We start from the raw sequence: 18026 nt of genomic DNA on the forward strand, positions 1-18026 counted from the left end.
AAGAAAGCCACAGCAACAACTGTATATATGCTAACTTCTCTCAGGGATATTTGCTGAATCACTCATCATGTATCTCCATTTTATACTAGTAAAAACAGACTATACATTTGGGGTTATAAGCATAGAAATAGAACGAATAGAACGGGCTTGGAACCTTTAACCCTGGCAATTTGAGTGGACACCCATTCTATTAATTCTGTTTCTATGAGTATAAGTAGATTCCTTCATTGACTAATAAGAAGAGCCAATGAAAATAAGGCATGTGTCCATTTTATTCATTCTCACAAAGACAACTCTGGAAGCAATTACCTCAGCATTAGGAAGATAAAACACTAATTCATTTCTTTCTACCTCCAGAGCTGCCCAAAAGCCTCTCCATAATTTATTGAAAGTCTTCCCCTCTCTCCAAATGAAAGCATCAATTAGCCTTATATATAGGGCTAACATGGGAGATAAAAGTGGTTTTCTCTCTCGTGAATGTGGGGATGATAGGACAGCTTCCCTTGTGGATAAAATGCAATGAATTTACATTATTTTAATTAAAATGATAAGTCATCATGAAACCAGTTGGTAGTTCATGTTATCTTAGCAGAGACTCAGATGCACCACCTACCACCAACAGAGTGATTTTGTTGTCTTATCATGTGTCTTTGTTCTCTATGGTTCAGCCAGCTGCACGTATGGTAGCCTCCTTCCCTTCCAACTATTGGATTCTGATTCCTTACAAAAACATGTGCAGTGCTCCCATAACCATCATAACCATTTTATATTACAGTGCTATTACATCAGGAGAGACAATGGGCTCACACACAGCCAGTGGTTGGTGTTATTTGGTACAGGACTGGCACCTCTCCAGTCCATCAGGGTAGCAGGCCTGGCATCGCAGCACACTGATAGACTCATTGAAGCGGTTGGCCAGCATTGACAGCTTGCTGCCATGGCATAGAGAGCAGGGGGCACAGCCCGAACCTCCACAATGCTGGCAGCCAGACACTGCATCCTGCTGGAGGCACACACACATACACACAGTGTCACTAACAACCCAGAGAAACACTGCCACCCATGTCAACTCATATGACATATCATTACTAATGAATCAAACATAATGGTAGAAAAGTACAGGTCAAAAAAAGATGACCTGGGTCCAAACAGAGAATGTTAAAAAGGCAAAAAAGGGAGAGAGAAAAAATGAAATATTAGAAAATATGGAGAGGCAGAGGAAATGAGAAACCCAGTGAGAGAAAGAGAGATGAGTTAGGAATGGAAAGACCGAAAGAGAGGGAGAGAGAGAATGGAGGAGCGAGGGGGAGAGCAAGAGGGAGGGGGAGAGAGGGGGGAGGGGGAGAGTGAGAGGGAGGGGGAGAGAGGGGGAGGGGGGGAGCAAGAGGGAGGGGGAGAGAGAGGGGAGGGGGGGGCAAGAGGGAGGGGGGGAGGGGGGAGCAAGAGGGAGGGGGAGAGGGGGAGGGGGAGAGAGGGGGGAGGGGGGAGCAAGAGGGGGGGGGAGGGAGGAGCAAGAGGGAGGGGGAGCAAGGGGGAGAGGGAGAGGGAGAGGGGGGAGCAAGGGGGAGAGGGAGGGGGAGAGGGGGGAGGGCGGGAGCAAGAGGGAGGGGGAGAGAGGGGGGAGGGGGAGAGTGAGAGGGAGGGGGAGAGAAGGGGGTGAGGGGGGGAGAAAGAAGGAGAGAGTGCAACTGGCAATCAGTTGAAGAAGCCACCATGGGGAATTACTGAGAGTATCCCGGCTCATAAATGGCAGCAGAGAAACTGAGTAGTCATCACTATCTGTGCAGTCGGTAGGCAGAGATGTGGTTAGAGAGAGACAGAGAAGGGGATAGCATTGCTGAAGCACATTAACACGGTGCAAGGTGTTCTGGTCAGGCCTTTTTACCCCGTACCTGTCGATGGGTGCTCTGCTCCTCCCCGTCCTGTGGATGTGTGCTCTGCTCCTCCCCATGAGCACAGAGGGCTTTGGGCCTCCTCTTACCCCCTCTGTTACGCCCCTCTGAGTACTCGTCCACTCCCCCCGGGGTCTGAGGATGTCGCCCCATCCCTTCTTCCCTCCGAGGGGCCCGGATGATCCGCAGATTGCTGGTGTAGATTATTATCTTTCCGAAGTCCAATACTGAAGACTAGAGGGCAAACAACAAAGCATGGTCATGGTCTTTGATGAGCATTACTTAGTACAAAGTAGTTGATGTGTGTCTCTTTGTTAACAACAGAGGCGTCGCTCCTAATGGCCGGTGATTCCACACATAGAAACGCATACAACGCTCTCTCTCATCCTCCATTTGGCAAATCTGACAATAACTCTATCCTCCGGATTCCTGCTTAAAGCTAAAACTCATACAGGAAGTACCAGTGACATGCCCAATATGGAAGTGGTCCGATGAAGTGGATGCTAAGCAACAGGACTGTTTCACTAGCACAGACTGGGATATGTTCAGAGACTCATCCGACGGCATTGAGGAGTTTACCACATTAGTCACTGGCTTCATTAATAAGTTAAACGACAACGACGTCCCAACAGTGACCGTACGTACTTATCCCAACCAGAAGCCATGGATTAAAGGCAACATCCACACTGAGCTAAAGGCTAGAACTGGAGTGGGAGTGGGACACTAACCTGAATGCTTATAAGAAGTCCCGCAACGCTCTTTGACGAACCATCAAACAAGCAGAGCGTCAATACAGGACTAAAATCGAATCATACTACATAGGTTCTGATGCTCATTGAATGTAGCGGGGCTTCTAACAAGATGCCCAGTTACATGAGCACACCAGACTAAATGCCTTCTATGCTCACATTGTGGCAAGCAACACTGAACCATGCGTAAGACTGTGTGATCACGCTGTGTGATCAGTCAATGTGAGCAAGACCTTTAAACAAGCTAACAATCGCAAGGCTGTAGGGCCAGATCGATTACCAGGACGAGTACTCAAATCAAATCAAAATCAAATCAAATCAAATGTATTTATATAGCCTTTCTTACATCAGCTGATATATCAAAGTGCTGTACAGAAACCCAGCCTAAAACCCCAAACAGCAAGCAATGCCGGTGTAGAAGCACGGTGGCTAGGAAAAACTCCCTAGAAAGGCCAAAACCTAGGAAGAAACCTAGAGAGGAACCAGGCTATGTGGGGTGGCCAGTCCTCTTCTGGCTGTGCCGGGTGGAGATTATAACAGAACATGGCCAAGATGTTCAAATGTTCATAAATGACCAGCATGGTCGAATAATAATAAGGCAGAACAGTTGAAACTGGAGCAGCAGCACGGTCAGGTGGACTGGGGACAGCAAGGAGTCATCATGTCAGGTAGTCCTGGGGCACGGTCCTAGGGCTCAGGTCCTCCGAGAGAGAGAAAGAAAGAGAGAATTAGAGAGAGCATATGAGTACTCAGAGCACCCACTGACCAGCTGGAAAGAGTCTTCACTAATATTTTCTATCTCTCTCTGACCCAGTCTGTAATACAAACATGTTTCAAGCAGACCACCATAGACCCTGTGCCCAAGAACTCCAAGGTAACCTGCCTAAATGACTATTGCCTCTTAGCAATCACATTTGTAGCCATGAAATGTTTTGAAAGGCTGGTCTTGGCTCACATCAACACCATCATCCCAGACACCCTGGACCCACTCCCATTTGCATACTACCCCAACACACTGACAGATGATGCAATCTCTATTGCACTCCACACTACCATTTCCCACTTGGATAAAATAAACAGCTACATGAGAATGCTGGTCATTGACTACAACTCAGCATTCAACACAATAGTTCCCTCCAAATTCATCACTAAGTTAAGGACCCTGGGACTTAACACCTCCCTCTGCAACTGGATCCTGAACTTCCTGACGGGACGCCCCCAGGTGGTGAGGGTAAACAACAACAGATCTGCCACGCTGACCGTCAATACGGGGCCTAGTCCCCTCAAGTCCCTGTTCACCCACGATCACCCATGATTGTGTGCACGACTCCAACACCATCATAAAGTTTGTCAACGACACAATGGTGGTATGACCGATCACTGACGACGATGAGATAGCCTATAGGGAAGAGGCCAGAGACCTGGCTGTGTAGTGCCAGGAAAACAACCTCTCCCTCAACGTCAGCAAGACTAAGGAGCTGATTGTGGACTACAGGAAAAGGAGGACCGAGCACGCCACCGTTCTCATCAATGGGGCTGTAGTGGAGCAGGTTGAGAGCTTCAAGTTCCTTGGTGTCCACATCACTGCTCTATCATGGTCCAAACACACCAACACAGTTGTGAAGAGGGCACAACAATGCCTCTTCCTACTCAGGAGACAAAAAAATATTTGGCATAGGCCCTCAGATCCTCCAAAAGTTTTAGAGCTGCACCATTGAGAGCATCGTGACTTGCTGCATCACTGCTTGGTATGGCAACTGCTTGGCATTCGACTGCACGGCGCTACAGAGGGTAGTGCATACGGCGCAGTACATCACTGGAGTCAAGCTCCCTGCCATCCAGGACCTTAAAACCAGGCGGTGTCAGAGGAAGGCCAAAAAACTGTTAAAGACTCCAGCCTTCTAAGTCATAGAATTAAAATATGGCGCAGACAGATAGGGCAGCCGTGCTTCTAGCTCCTTAGCAACTTTGCAGTATTTTGTTATTTTATGTATTCGACCTTGAGACCTTGTCTTTGCCTCGAACTAGATTTGGGCAAAACTAAACGTTTTCATCTCTTGAGCTTCTAGTCATGAAATCTATGTAGCCTACCCAATCACAATATGTCTCTGGACCTACTCACTGCCACAGTCATACTCTGGACCTAGTTTTGTCCCATGGAATAAATGTTGTGGATCTTAATGTTTTTTCCACAGTGTCTCCTGACCCCTCTTGTCTCAGCCTCCAGTATTTATGCTGCAGTAGATTATGTGTCGGGGGGCTAGGGTCAGTCTGATATATCTGGAGTATTTCTCCTGTCTTACCCGGTGTCCTGTGTGAATTTAAGTATGCTCTCTCTAATTCTTTCTTTCTCTCTCTCTGAGGACCTGAGCCCTAGGTCTGTGCCTCAGGACTACCTGGCATGATTACTCCTTGCTGTCCCCAGTCCACCTGGCCGTGCTGCTGCTCCAGTTTCAACTGTTCTGCCTGCGGCTATGGAACCCTGACCTGTTCACCGGACGTGCTACTTGTCCCAAACCTGCTGTTTTCAACTCTCTAGAGATGGCAGGAGCGGTAGAGATACTCTCAACGATCGGCTATTAAAAGCCAACTGACATTTACTCCTGAGGTGCTGACTTGTTGCACCCTCGACAACTACTGTGATTATTATTATTTGACCATGCTGGTCATTTATGAACATTTGAACATCTTGGCCATGTTCTGTTATAATCTCCACCCGGCACAGCCAGAAGAAGACTGGCCACCCTTCATAGCCTGGTTCCTCTCTAGGTTTATTCCTAGGTTTTGGCCTTTCTAGGGAGTTTTTCCTAGCCACTGTGCTTCTACACCTGCATTGCTTGCTGTTTGGTGTTTTAGGCTGGGTTTCTGTACAGCACTTTGAGATATCAGCTGATGTACGAAGGGCTATATAAATACATTTGATTTGATCAGAACGCCTTCGATGACCACCTTCGGACACAGATTGAGAAGGATGTGGAGGTTTTTGACCAGGTAAAAATGATTGTCCGTTGTTAATTTATTTTCGGGCTCTGCAAGAGATATGTAAGTAATGTATTTGTAAATAGAAATATAATTGCATTTATTCCTGTTATCAATCAAGGTGAGACTGAACATGGACAAGGCGCAGGAGAAACAGAAGGAGAGCTACCAGAGCAGAATCAAAAAGGGGACCAAATGCTACGACATCCAGACGAATTACTTGGTTTAGAAGAAGGACGAAAGGATGACAGGAAGGCAAGACCTAGGAAACCTCGTTGCTCTTTCGTTCTAGCTGGGGTCACCATCTGTTAAAGTGAATAGAAACAATGTCAGACTAACTATTTGCATTTGATAACAAAATAACATGAAGCTAGTTTGAGTTTCCATAACACTGATATTTTTTATCTTTGTCGTCTTAGGGTTAACCTCGGTGGAAGTCAACGAGCAGTTGGAGCAGTTGGAGAGGTTGGACGGTCGACCACTGGAAGCACAGACGCCCTACACTTCGTTGAAGCCCAATAGTCAAGGTATGTTAAGCTTTGGTTGCCATTTGAGAAAGCAAGAAATCGTAGTTATGCTGAGCTTATAATAATTTACCTCTCCAGATAACTTTAGGACCATCGACTGTCCGAGTCCCCAAGGAGGTACAGTGGCAACAGAAAGTATGTGAACCCTTTGGAATTACATAGATTTCTGCAGAAATTGGTCATAAAATTTGATCTGAACTTCATCTAGGTCACAACAATAGACAAACACAGTCTGCTTAAACTAATAACACACAAACAATTATGCATTTTCCTGTCTTTATTGAACACACCGTGTTCCAATTCAAAGTGCATGGTCCGGTGTGTTAGAAAAAACAGGTTTTTGGTTCCAGTTTTTGGTCCCAGTCCAACCCTGCTCGTTTTCCTGCACATTGACTCAGGACTACTTGTATAAAGCCTAGTTATTGTTACTCATTGTGTATCTATTACTACTGAGGCGGCGCTATTACTACTTTTATTATTACGTGTTTTACTTTTCTATTATTTCTCTCTACATTATAAGTAAGCATTTCACTGTCAGTCCACACCTGTTGTTTACGAAGCATGCGACTAATAACATTTGAATCTTTTTGATTTGATAGACAGAATAAAAATGTCTGTTTTAGTGGTTAATAACTGTGTGATAAAATACTAATTGTGTGTTTACAACGTTTTACTGTCTCTTTTTAAGTGTATTCACTTGCTATTCAGCGGACAACTTGACAACACTCCGAGGGCCTTTGTAAGTGTACAATCATAATAATAATATTTTTATTGGACTGATACTTGCTTAGTCTTTTAGTCTTTTCATTAAATGTAATTTGGAGACATATGACATAGTGATAAAAGTAAACATCTTATGCTTTTCGTATTTTGTTCAGTCTGAACTTCACAGGACAGACTAAAGACATTTATCCTGACTAGCTGCAGAGAATGAAACACTGAAGATGTGACTGTTATCTGATCAGCTGATACTTGATTGCTGTATTGCCACAGTATTGTACACACATTGAGGTTGGTAAATAACAGCATACAACAAAAACATTGTTTTGTCCTTCATTTAAACACAGTTTGATCAACTATAGCCCAACAGCTCATATGCTATTATGAAATGCTTTGCAATTATGCATAATTAAAATTGTACAGCCTTTTAATTTCCAGGCATGGGCACTCTTGAATGTCTTAATTATAGGCTACCCCGAATTTCTCTGTTTCTTACTTCTATCATGTTAAATATTAGCCATCACTAGGCCTAATAACCACATATTAAACTGCCAATGTACTGTTTGTTCCCTTCAGTTGCTATAAACATTGTTTTGTTAACCTTCATTAGCTTCATCTGTAAACGCTGTCACGGCCGTGTGGTTGTTGCTGAGGATCATTAGTAACAGTTGATAATATAAAAGAAGTAATGCAGGGTAATTAAATCATTATGGACTGGAGCGCAAGACCAAGCCATAACAGTTTGAACCCGACGCATGGCTCAATACTTAGTTGTCATCTACAGTTCCATGGTTAGTGCAGGCAATAGACGAGGGTATAACCTATTAGCGTACACTATTCTCCCTATTATAATTCTATGTACACTCATCTAACATTACCATGGGTTAAATAACTGAATGTGGCAATTTTCTGAATGAATCAAATCACTGTTTTCTTTCTTTTGTGTGTAAAGGCTCTTCAAACCTGTTTTTATGATTAATAAATACATTCTTAAACCTAAATAATCAAATAATTTATCTACCAATTGTTGCTGAAATGGAGAAGAATATGCAAATATTAAGATGTCTTTTCTTTTTTTGATCCCTAATATTCTGAAAGCGTTCTCTCGATATTTTCTAGTCTGTCGCCAAATGGATAACTAAAAGGTACTCTGTATTTAAATGGATGGCTTAAGATAAGTAAGTGTACTGAAAGCCTATTGAATGGCCAGCAAGTGGGAGGGTTTTCAGAGATTGAATACATTTTATTCAGAGCTCGCAAGACAGCCACACCTACAGAGTGCGTTATGTAACTGAAGAACACGGAACCCAAACCGGCTGCGTGCGCCATCGTGCATAAATGTATTCTGTCTCCCCACACCTAACGTGATCACGACACGCAGGTTAAAATATCAAAACAAACTCTGAACCAATAATAATAATAATAATTTGTCCTATTTATCTGAAATGCACAAGGTCCTCTACTCCACCAATTAATCCACACATAAAATGGTCAACCGAATCGTTTCTAGTCATTTCTCTTCCTTCCAGGCTTTTTCTTCTCTTGACTTTATATTGCAATTGGCAACGTTAATAAATTAGGTGCATTACCGCCACTGACCTCATTCGTCTTCAGTCACCCACGTGGGTATAAACAATGAGGAGATGGCACATGGGTACCTGCTTCTATAAACCAATGAGGAGATGGGAGAGGCAGGACTTGCAGCGCGATCTGCGTCAAGAAATAGAACAGACTTCTATTTTATCCCTTAGCAAACCAGACGCTCGTTGGTGTGCGAGAGTGTGGGTGCAATAATTGAATAATAGAGATTTCTACATTTATTTTGCAACGCTTGCGCACGCGACTCAAGCGTTGTAGTCAGCCTGTAAGTCTGAATCTCAAATACTGAGAAGTGAGTAGGAGAAGGGTGTAATGGATATTCGTCTTCCTCTGACGAGGAGTATGAAGGATCGGACCAATATGCAGCTTGGTACGTGTCCATGTTGATCATTTATTAACATTGAACACCAAAAACAAAATAACAAGGAGAACGAACGAATGAAAACGAAACTGTTCTGTCTGGTGAAGACACAGAGACAGAAAACAAACACCCACGCAACACAGGTGGAAAAGGCTACCTAAGTATGATTCTCAATCAGAGACAACTAACGACACCTGCCTCTGATTGAGAACCATACCAGGCCAAACTCAAAACACAAAGAGAACAACAAACATAGACAACCTACCAAACTCACGCCCTGACCATACTAAAACAAAGACATAAATAAAAGAACTAAGGTCAGAACGTGACAAAGGGAGTGCATTTCCTATGTCTGAATCGGACCCTTAGATTCTAATCGGCAAGCAGACACCCACCAGGATAGAATACATTACTGATCTAAGACGATTAACCATGCATTACAAAAGACAATGAAAGCAAATAGGGGTGTGGTGAAGGTTGTGTATTGTGCTACAAATCAACAGTTTCATAGCATGTTTTTTCAACCAAGCCACAACTACTCACATTGGGGACTCCCTCTGGTGTATCATTGTGGGCAGAGGGTCTGTAGTTAGCACCCCCCCTGTAGACGTTGATCCTCTGGGCCATCAGTCCGGTAGGGGGGTACAGACCCTGGTCCTGCATGTCCTGGAAGCCACAGAGCTGCTCCATCTCCAGGTGTCTGGGCATCTTGTGGCTGTGGAAGCTGTGGGGGTATTTCTCCTCTGGGCTGTCCAGCTCCTGGCCATCCTCGTACACATGCTTCAGCACCCTGCCGCTGACCGACGAGGCCAGCTTGAACCTCACCTTTCTGGGTTTGCTGTCATACAGCTGATCGCTGTCATACCTCTTGTCCAGTTTCCTCTGGAGCTCCTCCATGGTTCTCCTGCTGGGAGATGTGACTTTGAGAATCCGCCTGAGACCCTAAGGACCCTATATACTGTACCTACCTGAACAAGGAGCTGATACGATACGGGGTGTTCAATGGACTGCTTGAGATCAGCCTCTACCTGCTGTCTGTCTTTAGCTACCACAGCTGAATTATTCAGTGTCAGATCGTATTCACTAAAGGATAATGGGGAAACTGAGACCATATCATCAAATAATCATGTTTGCAGGAGTAGTGGAGTGTTGCTAAAAGCAAGAATTGTAGGCATGGAGCAGAGTGTGAATTACAGGGGGCCAAGAGGGTTCTCAGGCCCCCTGAATGAGACATGAATCCCCCTAAATGCAAGGTGGTCCTAAATAATTCTAATTCATCCATTCTCCTATTTGTTTAAAAGGACATTTCTACTGCTACAGTGGTACATATTAAAATAAAAGCTTATCCAAATTTAACAAACACCCCCAACTGCTGAGTCATGGTTTAAAACATTTTTATATTTTTTCATGGCTGCATCCTGGAACAATCCCGTATTTTAGCCACTTTTCAAATCAAATCAAAGTTTATTGGTTGTGTACACAGATTTGCAGTTGTTTTCGCAGGTGCAGTGAAAGGCTTGTGTTTCTAGTTCCAACAGTGCAGTAATAATACCTAGTAATACTCAAACAATATTCACCAATCCAAAAAGTTTAAAGAAAGAAATTAAGAAATATCAGAATGAGCAATGTCAGAGTCCAGAATATAAATATACACTGAATGTATAAAACATTAGTAACAACTTCCTGATATTGAGTTGCACCCCCCACCTTTTGCCCTGAGAACAGCCTCATTTCATTCGGGCATGGACTCTGCAAGGTGTCAAAACCTTTCAAAGGGATTCTGGCCCATGTTGCCTACAATACTTCCCACAGTTGTGTCAAGTTGGTTGGATGTTCTTTGGGTGGTGGACCATTCTTGAATACCAAATACTGAAAAGTGAGTATAACGACTTGGAGCTAGCCATTGTAAATTCAGAGTCACTCGCCCCAAAAGTGTGTATGTGCTGGAGGAGAGCAAAAGCTCGGGAGAGAGGGGGGAGTGTGGTTGGGGTATCAGATAGGGTGAGACAGGCCAGGGCAGACGGTGAATCCAAGCAGCAGTGTCGAATCCAAGCAGCAGTGCAGCAGGCAACGGGAGTAGGTGTCACCCATTTGGGAGAAGCTAGAGGGAGATTTCTTGTAGAAAATGGCAGTGGGCAGTCTCTGAAAAGTGTGAGGGGACTTCAAAGGCCCCTGGATTTGGGTGGGATAGGCTGTGAGAGACTCATGCCATTTGTTGGGCTTGAAGGCTTCGACACCTCTCATTTCACACCTCAGTGCTAATTGAAGTTGTATCTGGTCTGTCTCAGTTCCGGGTTGGATGGTGTCTCCAGGTCTCTGCTGTTTGTTTCCCAGAGCACCCTCTGTATAGCTTGGAAAAGAGAATCTTTGGTAGTAGTAAACCTTCCAGGTAATTTTGTCCAACATTAGGTTGTAGGTTTTGAGTTTGAATCTGGAGTGAGGTTATGCTGTGAAGGGTAGCATCCTGTATAGAGCTGAAGTAAGAAGTTTATGTACAACTTAGCCAAATACATTTAAACTCAGTTTTTCAAAATTTCTGACATTTAATCCAAGGAAAAAAATCCCTGCCTTAGGTCAGTTAAGATCACCAATTTATTTTAAGAATGTAAAATGTCAGATTAATAGTAGAGAGAATGATTTGTTTAAGCTTTTATTTCTTTCACATTCTCACATTCACAGTGGGTCAGAAGTTTACATACACTCAATTTGTATCTGGTAGCATTGCCTTTAAATTGTTTAACTTGGGTCAAACATTTCAGGAAGCCTTCCACAAGCTTCCCACAATAAGTTGGGTGAATTTTGGCCCATTCCGCCTGAAAGAGCTGGTGTAACTGAGTCAGGTTTGTAGGCCTCCTTGCACACACACGCTTTTTCGGATCTACCCACAAATGTTCTATAGAATTAAGGTCAGGGCTTTGTGATGGCCACTCAAACACCTTGACTTTGTTGTCCTTAAAGCCATTTTGCCACAACTTTGGAAGTATGCTTGGGGTCAATGTCCATTTGGAAGATCCATTTGCGACCAAGCTTTAACTTCCTGACTGATGTCTTGAGATGTTGCTTCAATATATCCACATAATTTTCCTACCTCATGATGCCATCTAGTTTGTGAAGTGCACCAGTCCCTCCTGCAGCAAAGCACCCCCACAACATGATGCTGCCACCCCTGTGCTTCACGGTTGGGATGGTGTTCTTCAGCTTGCAAGCTCCCCCTTTTTCCTCCAAACATAACGATGGTCATTATGGCCAAAGAATTATATTTTTGTTTCATCAGATCAAAGGAAATTTCTCCAAGAAGTATGATCTTTGTCCCCACGTGCAGTTGCAAACCGTAGTCTGGCTTTTTTATGGCGGTTTTGGAGCAGTGGCTTCTTCCTTGCTGAGCTGCCCTTCAGGTTATGTCGATATAGGACTCATTTTACAAAGGATATAGATACTTTTGCACCTCTTTCCTCCAGCATCTTCACAAGGTCCTTTGCTGTTGTTCTGTGATTATTTTTGCACTTTTGGCACCAAAGTACGTTAATCAAAACGCGTCTCCTTCTTGAGCGGTGATGTTTTCCCATGATGTCAAGCAAAGAGGCACTGAGTTTGAAGGTAGGCCTTGAAATACATCCACAGGTACACCTCCAATTGACTCAAATTATGTCAATTAGCATATCAGAAGCTTCTAAAGCCATGACATCATTTTCTTTAATTTTCCAAGCTGTTTAAAGGCACAGTTAATTTAGCGTATGTAAACTTCTGACCCACTGGAATTGTGAAAGGGAATTATAAGTGAAATAATCTGTCTGTAAACAAATGTTGGAAAAATTACATGCACAATGTAGATGTCCTAACCGACTTGTCAAAACTATAGTTTGTTTACAAGAAATGTATGGAGTGGTTGAAAAACGAGTTTTAATGACTCCAACCTAAGTGTATGTAAACTTCCAACTTCAACTGTACGCCCCTGCCGAAAAATTATGCAGCTGTGTGTCTCTCTCTCTCCCTCTCTCTAAACGTGATGCATTACATTTACTAGTTACCTGTCCAAAATTATAATCAGTAACATAACTTTTGGATTACCCAAACTCAGTATCGTAATCTGATTACATTCCGTTATTTTTAGATTACTTTCCCCATAAGAGACATTAGAAGAAGACAAAAATGTATGTTACCAATTGAACAACATTTATTGCAGGATAAATCAATGTTGAAGTTAAATTAGCTGGCCATATATGGATGTTAAATTTTGCTTTAGGGGTTGGTTATGTGGCTTCTTCTAACCCATCGCTTTCTACTACATATAATAATATGATTAAATTATATATTTACATTTAAAAACAAAGTCTATCAGAATTCCAGTCATTCCAATAAATGTTTTACCCCTTGATCTTCAAGAATAGGACTTGGAAATATGGAAGTATAGATTATCCAAATTGTTTTACCTAAGCATGACCCCAAAACTAAGGACTTATTAGCCAGCCCTTCTCTGTTGTTTATGATTTTGTTGTCATGGAGGACTGATTGGGTTCATTGATTCCAGTTGCAAAATAAATAATGCGCTCATGGAATGGCATGCTTTGAGCACTACTGAAAAGTTCTATTTGCATGTGAAAAATGAATGCCATATGCTGCATTTGCTATAGACCTGTTTACCTTTTTGTTTGTGACACTGATATCTTGATAATATGCAGCTGTTTAAAGGGAAAATCCATTGATGAAACAATAACAAAACGGTTGCCCAGCCTCTGTTTTGGTAAAAAGCTGAGGGATGGGCCTGAAGAAATGTAACTACTCTCATATTATTAGAAAGAGCTATGGATGCAAGGACTAACCATCCATGATATAACAAGTGTTGTTTTAACCATTGTCGTGTGTTTGGCTATGCCGGATTAAGTGATATGACATGCTATTCTATAAAATAATTTATTCGTAATTAATATTACCTGATTGAGCTAATCATGTAAATGTAATTAACTAGAGAGTCGGGCACCACAAAATAATATTTATAGAGCTGTTATCTTCAGAATAAACTTTTAAAGACCTAGTAATATTTTACATCAATAGCAGTCAATATCAATCCTCATCTTAATTCAGTCTCATCTGAAAGTTGTAAATTCTTGGTTATCTGCACGAGCCCTGGCTAACAATTTGAATCAGCAATACAAAATTGGGTTTAATGATTTATTTAATAAATACCTAACTAATCACACAGAATTACACATACACATAATTAAATCATAACTTGATTACAAATGATGTCATAAAGGAAAATGTCCCTAGCGGGCGGAACAGAAATGACAGCTTGTTACACAAGGGAAAAGGGCTGGGTTTGAGTGAAAGAGCAGGAAGACTGAGGGACACAGGGAGAAGCTGTGCTATCGTAAATACAGTGTCTTATGCATTCTAAATTACCGCCCATTTGGAAAAGGAAAATGCAATAAATATTTACTCTGAGCTGCGCTTCGGTAGGTTGGTGGTAGATGGAAGGCTGTGTTGCCAAACCGAGTCCTTTGAAGAATGTCTTTGGTTGTCAATTGAATACGTTGTAGTAACGTTGTTGGGTGATAGACTGGTTACTCTGTCTGTTCCTTCCTAACCCTCGTTGCATCTGCTGTTGCTAACTCAAAGGCTAGGAGGTATCTTCTGTAGTGAATAAGAGTTCAAAGTTCATACCATTCGCAACCAAGCTCACGCGGATGTTGGCTTCGTTCTGTAGTTATTACCGTCGTCCTCACATCATCGGAACAGGAAGTTATATTGTCGTCAAGGGCTTATATAGGAAGGGAGAGGAGGGCGTGTTTGAAAAGGTTTATAGCCCATGTCCCTTAACAGGGGCGGGCCACTGATTTTAGCAGAGCCATATCTTATGAAGACCCAAATCTCACATTTTAGAAGCTAAAATCACATTTCATCCCGTCACAAATAATTTCTTATTCAAACATTTAAAGGCCATGATCATCTCCTTTGTTTTGTTGACGTTGAGTGTGAGGTTATTTTCCTGACACCACACTCCGAGGGCCCTCACCTCCTCCCTGTAGGCTGTCTCGTCGTTGTTGGTAATCAAGCCTACCACTGTAGTGTCGTCCACAAACTTGATGATTGAGTTGGAGGCGTGCATGGCCACGCAGTCGTGGGTGAACAGGGAGTACAGGAGAGGGCTCAGAACGCACCCTTGTGGGACCCCAGTGTTGAGGATCACCGGGGTGGAGATCATCATTTTAATAAACAACTGAACACTCAAAATTGAGAGACTTGTTTCTGGAAAGGTGCATTTTTGAAGTAGAAGCTTGAATTGTTTGGGTACAGACTTGGATAGTAATACAGAACTCTGAGGCTATCTTTGCAGTAGATTGCAACACCGCCCCCTTTGGCATTTCGATCTTGGCGGAAAATGGTATAGTTAGCAATGGAGATTTCAAGGTTTTTGGTTGTTTTCCTAAGCCAGGATTCAGACACGACTAAGACATCCTGGTTGGCAGAATGTGCTAAAGCAGTGAGTAAAACAAACTTAGGGAGTAGGCTTCTTATGTTAACATGCATGAAACCAAGGCTTTTACGGTTGCAGAAGTCAACAAATGAGAGTACCTGGGGAGTGGAGCTAGGCACTGCAGGACGTGTATTAACCTCTACATCACCAGAGGAACAGAGGAGAAGTAGGATAAGGGTACAGCTAAATCCTATACGAACTGGCCGTCTAGCACGTTCAGAACAGAGAGTAAAAGGAGCAGGTTTCTGGGCATGATACCATAGATTCAAGGCAAAGTGTACAGACAAAGGTATGGTAGGATGTGAGTACATTGGGGGTAAACCTAGGCATTGAGTAATGATGAGAGAGATATAGTCTCTAGAGACGTTTAAACCAGGTGATGTCATCGCATATGTAGGAGGTGGAACAACATGGTTGGTTAAGGCATGTTGAGCAGGGCTAGAGGCTCTACAGTGAAATAAGACAGTAATCACTAACCAGGACAGTAATGGACGAGGCATATTGATATTAGAGAGAGGTATGCGTAGCCAAGTGAACATATGGGTCCAGTGAGTGGTTGGGCTGACTGGGAACACGGCGATTCAGACAGTTAGCAGGCCAATGCTAACATGCTAATAGTTAGTAGGCCGTGGCTAAACAAGCTAGCAGTTAGCAGAACGGGGCTGACAAGCTAACAGTTAGCAGACCGGGTTAGCAAGCAAGCAGTTAGCAGGGGCTAGTTTTACGCCTCTGAAAACAGGGGAGAAATAATCACGAGAGTGATACGGTGTTGTATTCTCAATTCAACTTTTAGTTCAATCATTTCACAAAAGTAACACATTACAAAACAACAGAAAAAACATTATACAAATAACACAGCAAAATATCTTATTAACAACGCACATGTTCATTCACAATCGACATAAGATGGCAGCTACTCTCAGTACAATGCTATTCTTCACTTCAACCGAGCAGGGCTAATATTACTCACTGATCATCCCTAAAGCCAATCCTTCTGTTCACCTGATTTAGAATTCCTCACAATCAAATGTAGACCGCATTATCTGCCAAGAGAATTCTCTTCGATTATAATCACAGCCGTATATATCCCCCCCCAAGCAGACACATCGATGGCTCTGAACGAACTTTATTTAACTCTCTGCAAACTGGAAACAATTTATCCGGAGGCTGCATTCATTGTAGCTGGGGATTCTAACAAGGCTAATCTGAAAACAAGACTCCCTAAATTTTATCAGCATATCGATTGCACAACCAGGGGTGGAAAGACCTTGGATCATTGTTACTCTAACTTCCGCGACGCATATAAGGCCCTGCCCTGCCCCCCTTTCGGAAAAGCTGACCACGACTCCATTTTGTTGATCCCTGCCTACAGACAGAAACTAAAACAAGAGGCTCCCACGCTGAGGTCTGTCCAACGCTGGTCCGACCAAGCTGACTCCACACTCCAAGACTGCTTCCATCACGTGGACTGGGAGATGTTTCGTATTGCGTCAGATAACAACATTGACGAATACGCTGATTCGGTGTGCGAGTTCATTAGAACGTGCGTTGAAGATGTCGTTCCCATAGCAACGATTAAAACATTCCCTAACCAGAAACCGTGGATTGATGGCAGCATTCGTGTGAAACTGAAAGCGCGAACCACTGCTTTTAATCAGGGCAAGGTGTCTGGTAACATGACCGAATACAAACAGTGCAGCTATTCCCTCCGCAAGGCTATCACACAAGCTAAGCGCCAGTACAGAGACAAAGTAGAATCTCAATTCAACGGCTCAGACACAAGAGGCATGTGGCAGGGTCTACAGTCAATCACGGACTACAGGAAGAAATCCAGCCCAGTCACGGACCAGGATGTCTTGCTCCCAGGCAGACTAAATAACTTTTTTGCCCGCTTTGAGGACAATACTGTGCCACTGACACGGCCTGCAACGAAAACATGCGGTCTCTCCTTCACTGCAGCCGAGGTGAGTAAGACATTTAAACGTGTTAACCCTCGCAAGGCTGCAGGCCCAGACGGCATCCCCAGCCGCGCCCTCAGAGCATGCGCATACCAGCTGGCCGGTGTGTTTACGGACATATTCAATCAATCCCTATACCAGTCTGCTGTTCCCACATGCTTCAAGAGGGCCACCATTGTTCCTGTTCCCAAGAAAGCTAAGGTAACTGAGCTAAACGACTACCGCCCCGTAGCACTCACATCCGTCATCATGAAGTCCTAGGACCATGCCCCAGGACTACCTGACATGATGACTCCTTGCTGTCCCCAGTCTACCTGGCCATGCTGCTGCTCCAGTTTCAACTTCCACCTGACTGTGCTGCTGCTCTAGTTTCAACTGTTCTGCCTTATTATTATTCGACCATGCTGGTCATTTATGAACATTGAACATCTTGACCATGTTCTGTTATAATCTCCACCCGGCACAGCCAGAAGAGGACTGGCCACCCCACATAGCCTGGTTCCTCTCTAGGTTTCTTCCTAGGTATTGGCCTTTCTAGGGAGTTTTTCCTAGCCACCGTGCTTCTACACCTGCATTGCTTGCTGTTTGGGGTTTTAGGCTGGGTTTCTGTACAGCACTTTGAGATATCAGCTGATGTACGAAGGGCTATATAAATAAATTTGATTTGATTTGATGATTTGATGAAGTGCTTTGAGAGACTAGTCAAGGACCATATCACCTCCACCCTACCTGACACCCTAGACCCACTCCAATTTGCTTACCGCCC

General features: G+C 43.4%; 1 protein-coding gene across 1 annotated transcript; it reads right to left on the reverse strand.

The window, feature by feature from the left end:
• Positions 1-270: 270 nt before the first annotated feature.
• Positions 271-9724, reverse strand: grxcr2 (glutaredoxin and cysteine rich domain containing 2). The gene is made up of 3 exons (XM_031807687.1): positions 9371-9724; positions 1893-2126; positions 271-1003 (listed from the first exon to the last, which is right to left on the reverse strand). Exons 1-3 carry the CDS (start codon positions 9722-9724, stop codon positions 827-829), a joined length of 765 nt encoding a protein of 254 aa, XP_031663547.1. The 3' UTR covers positions 271-826.
• Between the last annotated feature and the right edge of the window lie 8302 nt (positions 9725-18026).

Source organism: Oncorhynchus kisutch, linkage group LG28 (genome assembly GCF_002021735.2).
Source record: "Oncorhynchus kisutch isolate 150728-3 linkage group LG28, Okis_V2, whole genome shotgun sequence".
NCBI classification, from domain to species: Eukaryota; Metazoa; Chordata; class Actinopteri; order Salmoniformes; family Salmonidae; genus Oncorhynchus; species Oncorhynchus kisutch.

Bases quoted from the DNA above. Each gene is read 5' to 3' on its own strand.
- grxcr2 (XM_031807687.1), bottom strand. From the start codon at position 9,724: ATGGAGGAGCTCCAGAGGAAACTGGACAAGAGGTATGACAGCGATCAG. The intron at 2,127-9,370 runs GTGAGTAGTTGT...TTTGCCCTCTAG, and splicing joins CACCAGAGGGAGTCCCCAAT to TCTTCAGTATTGGACTTCGG. The intron at 1,004-1,892 runs GTACGGGGTAAA...GTGTGCCTCCAG, and splicing joins AGCAGAGCACCCATCGACAG to CAGGATGCAGTGTCTGGCTG.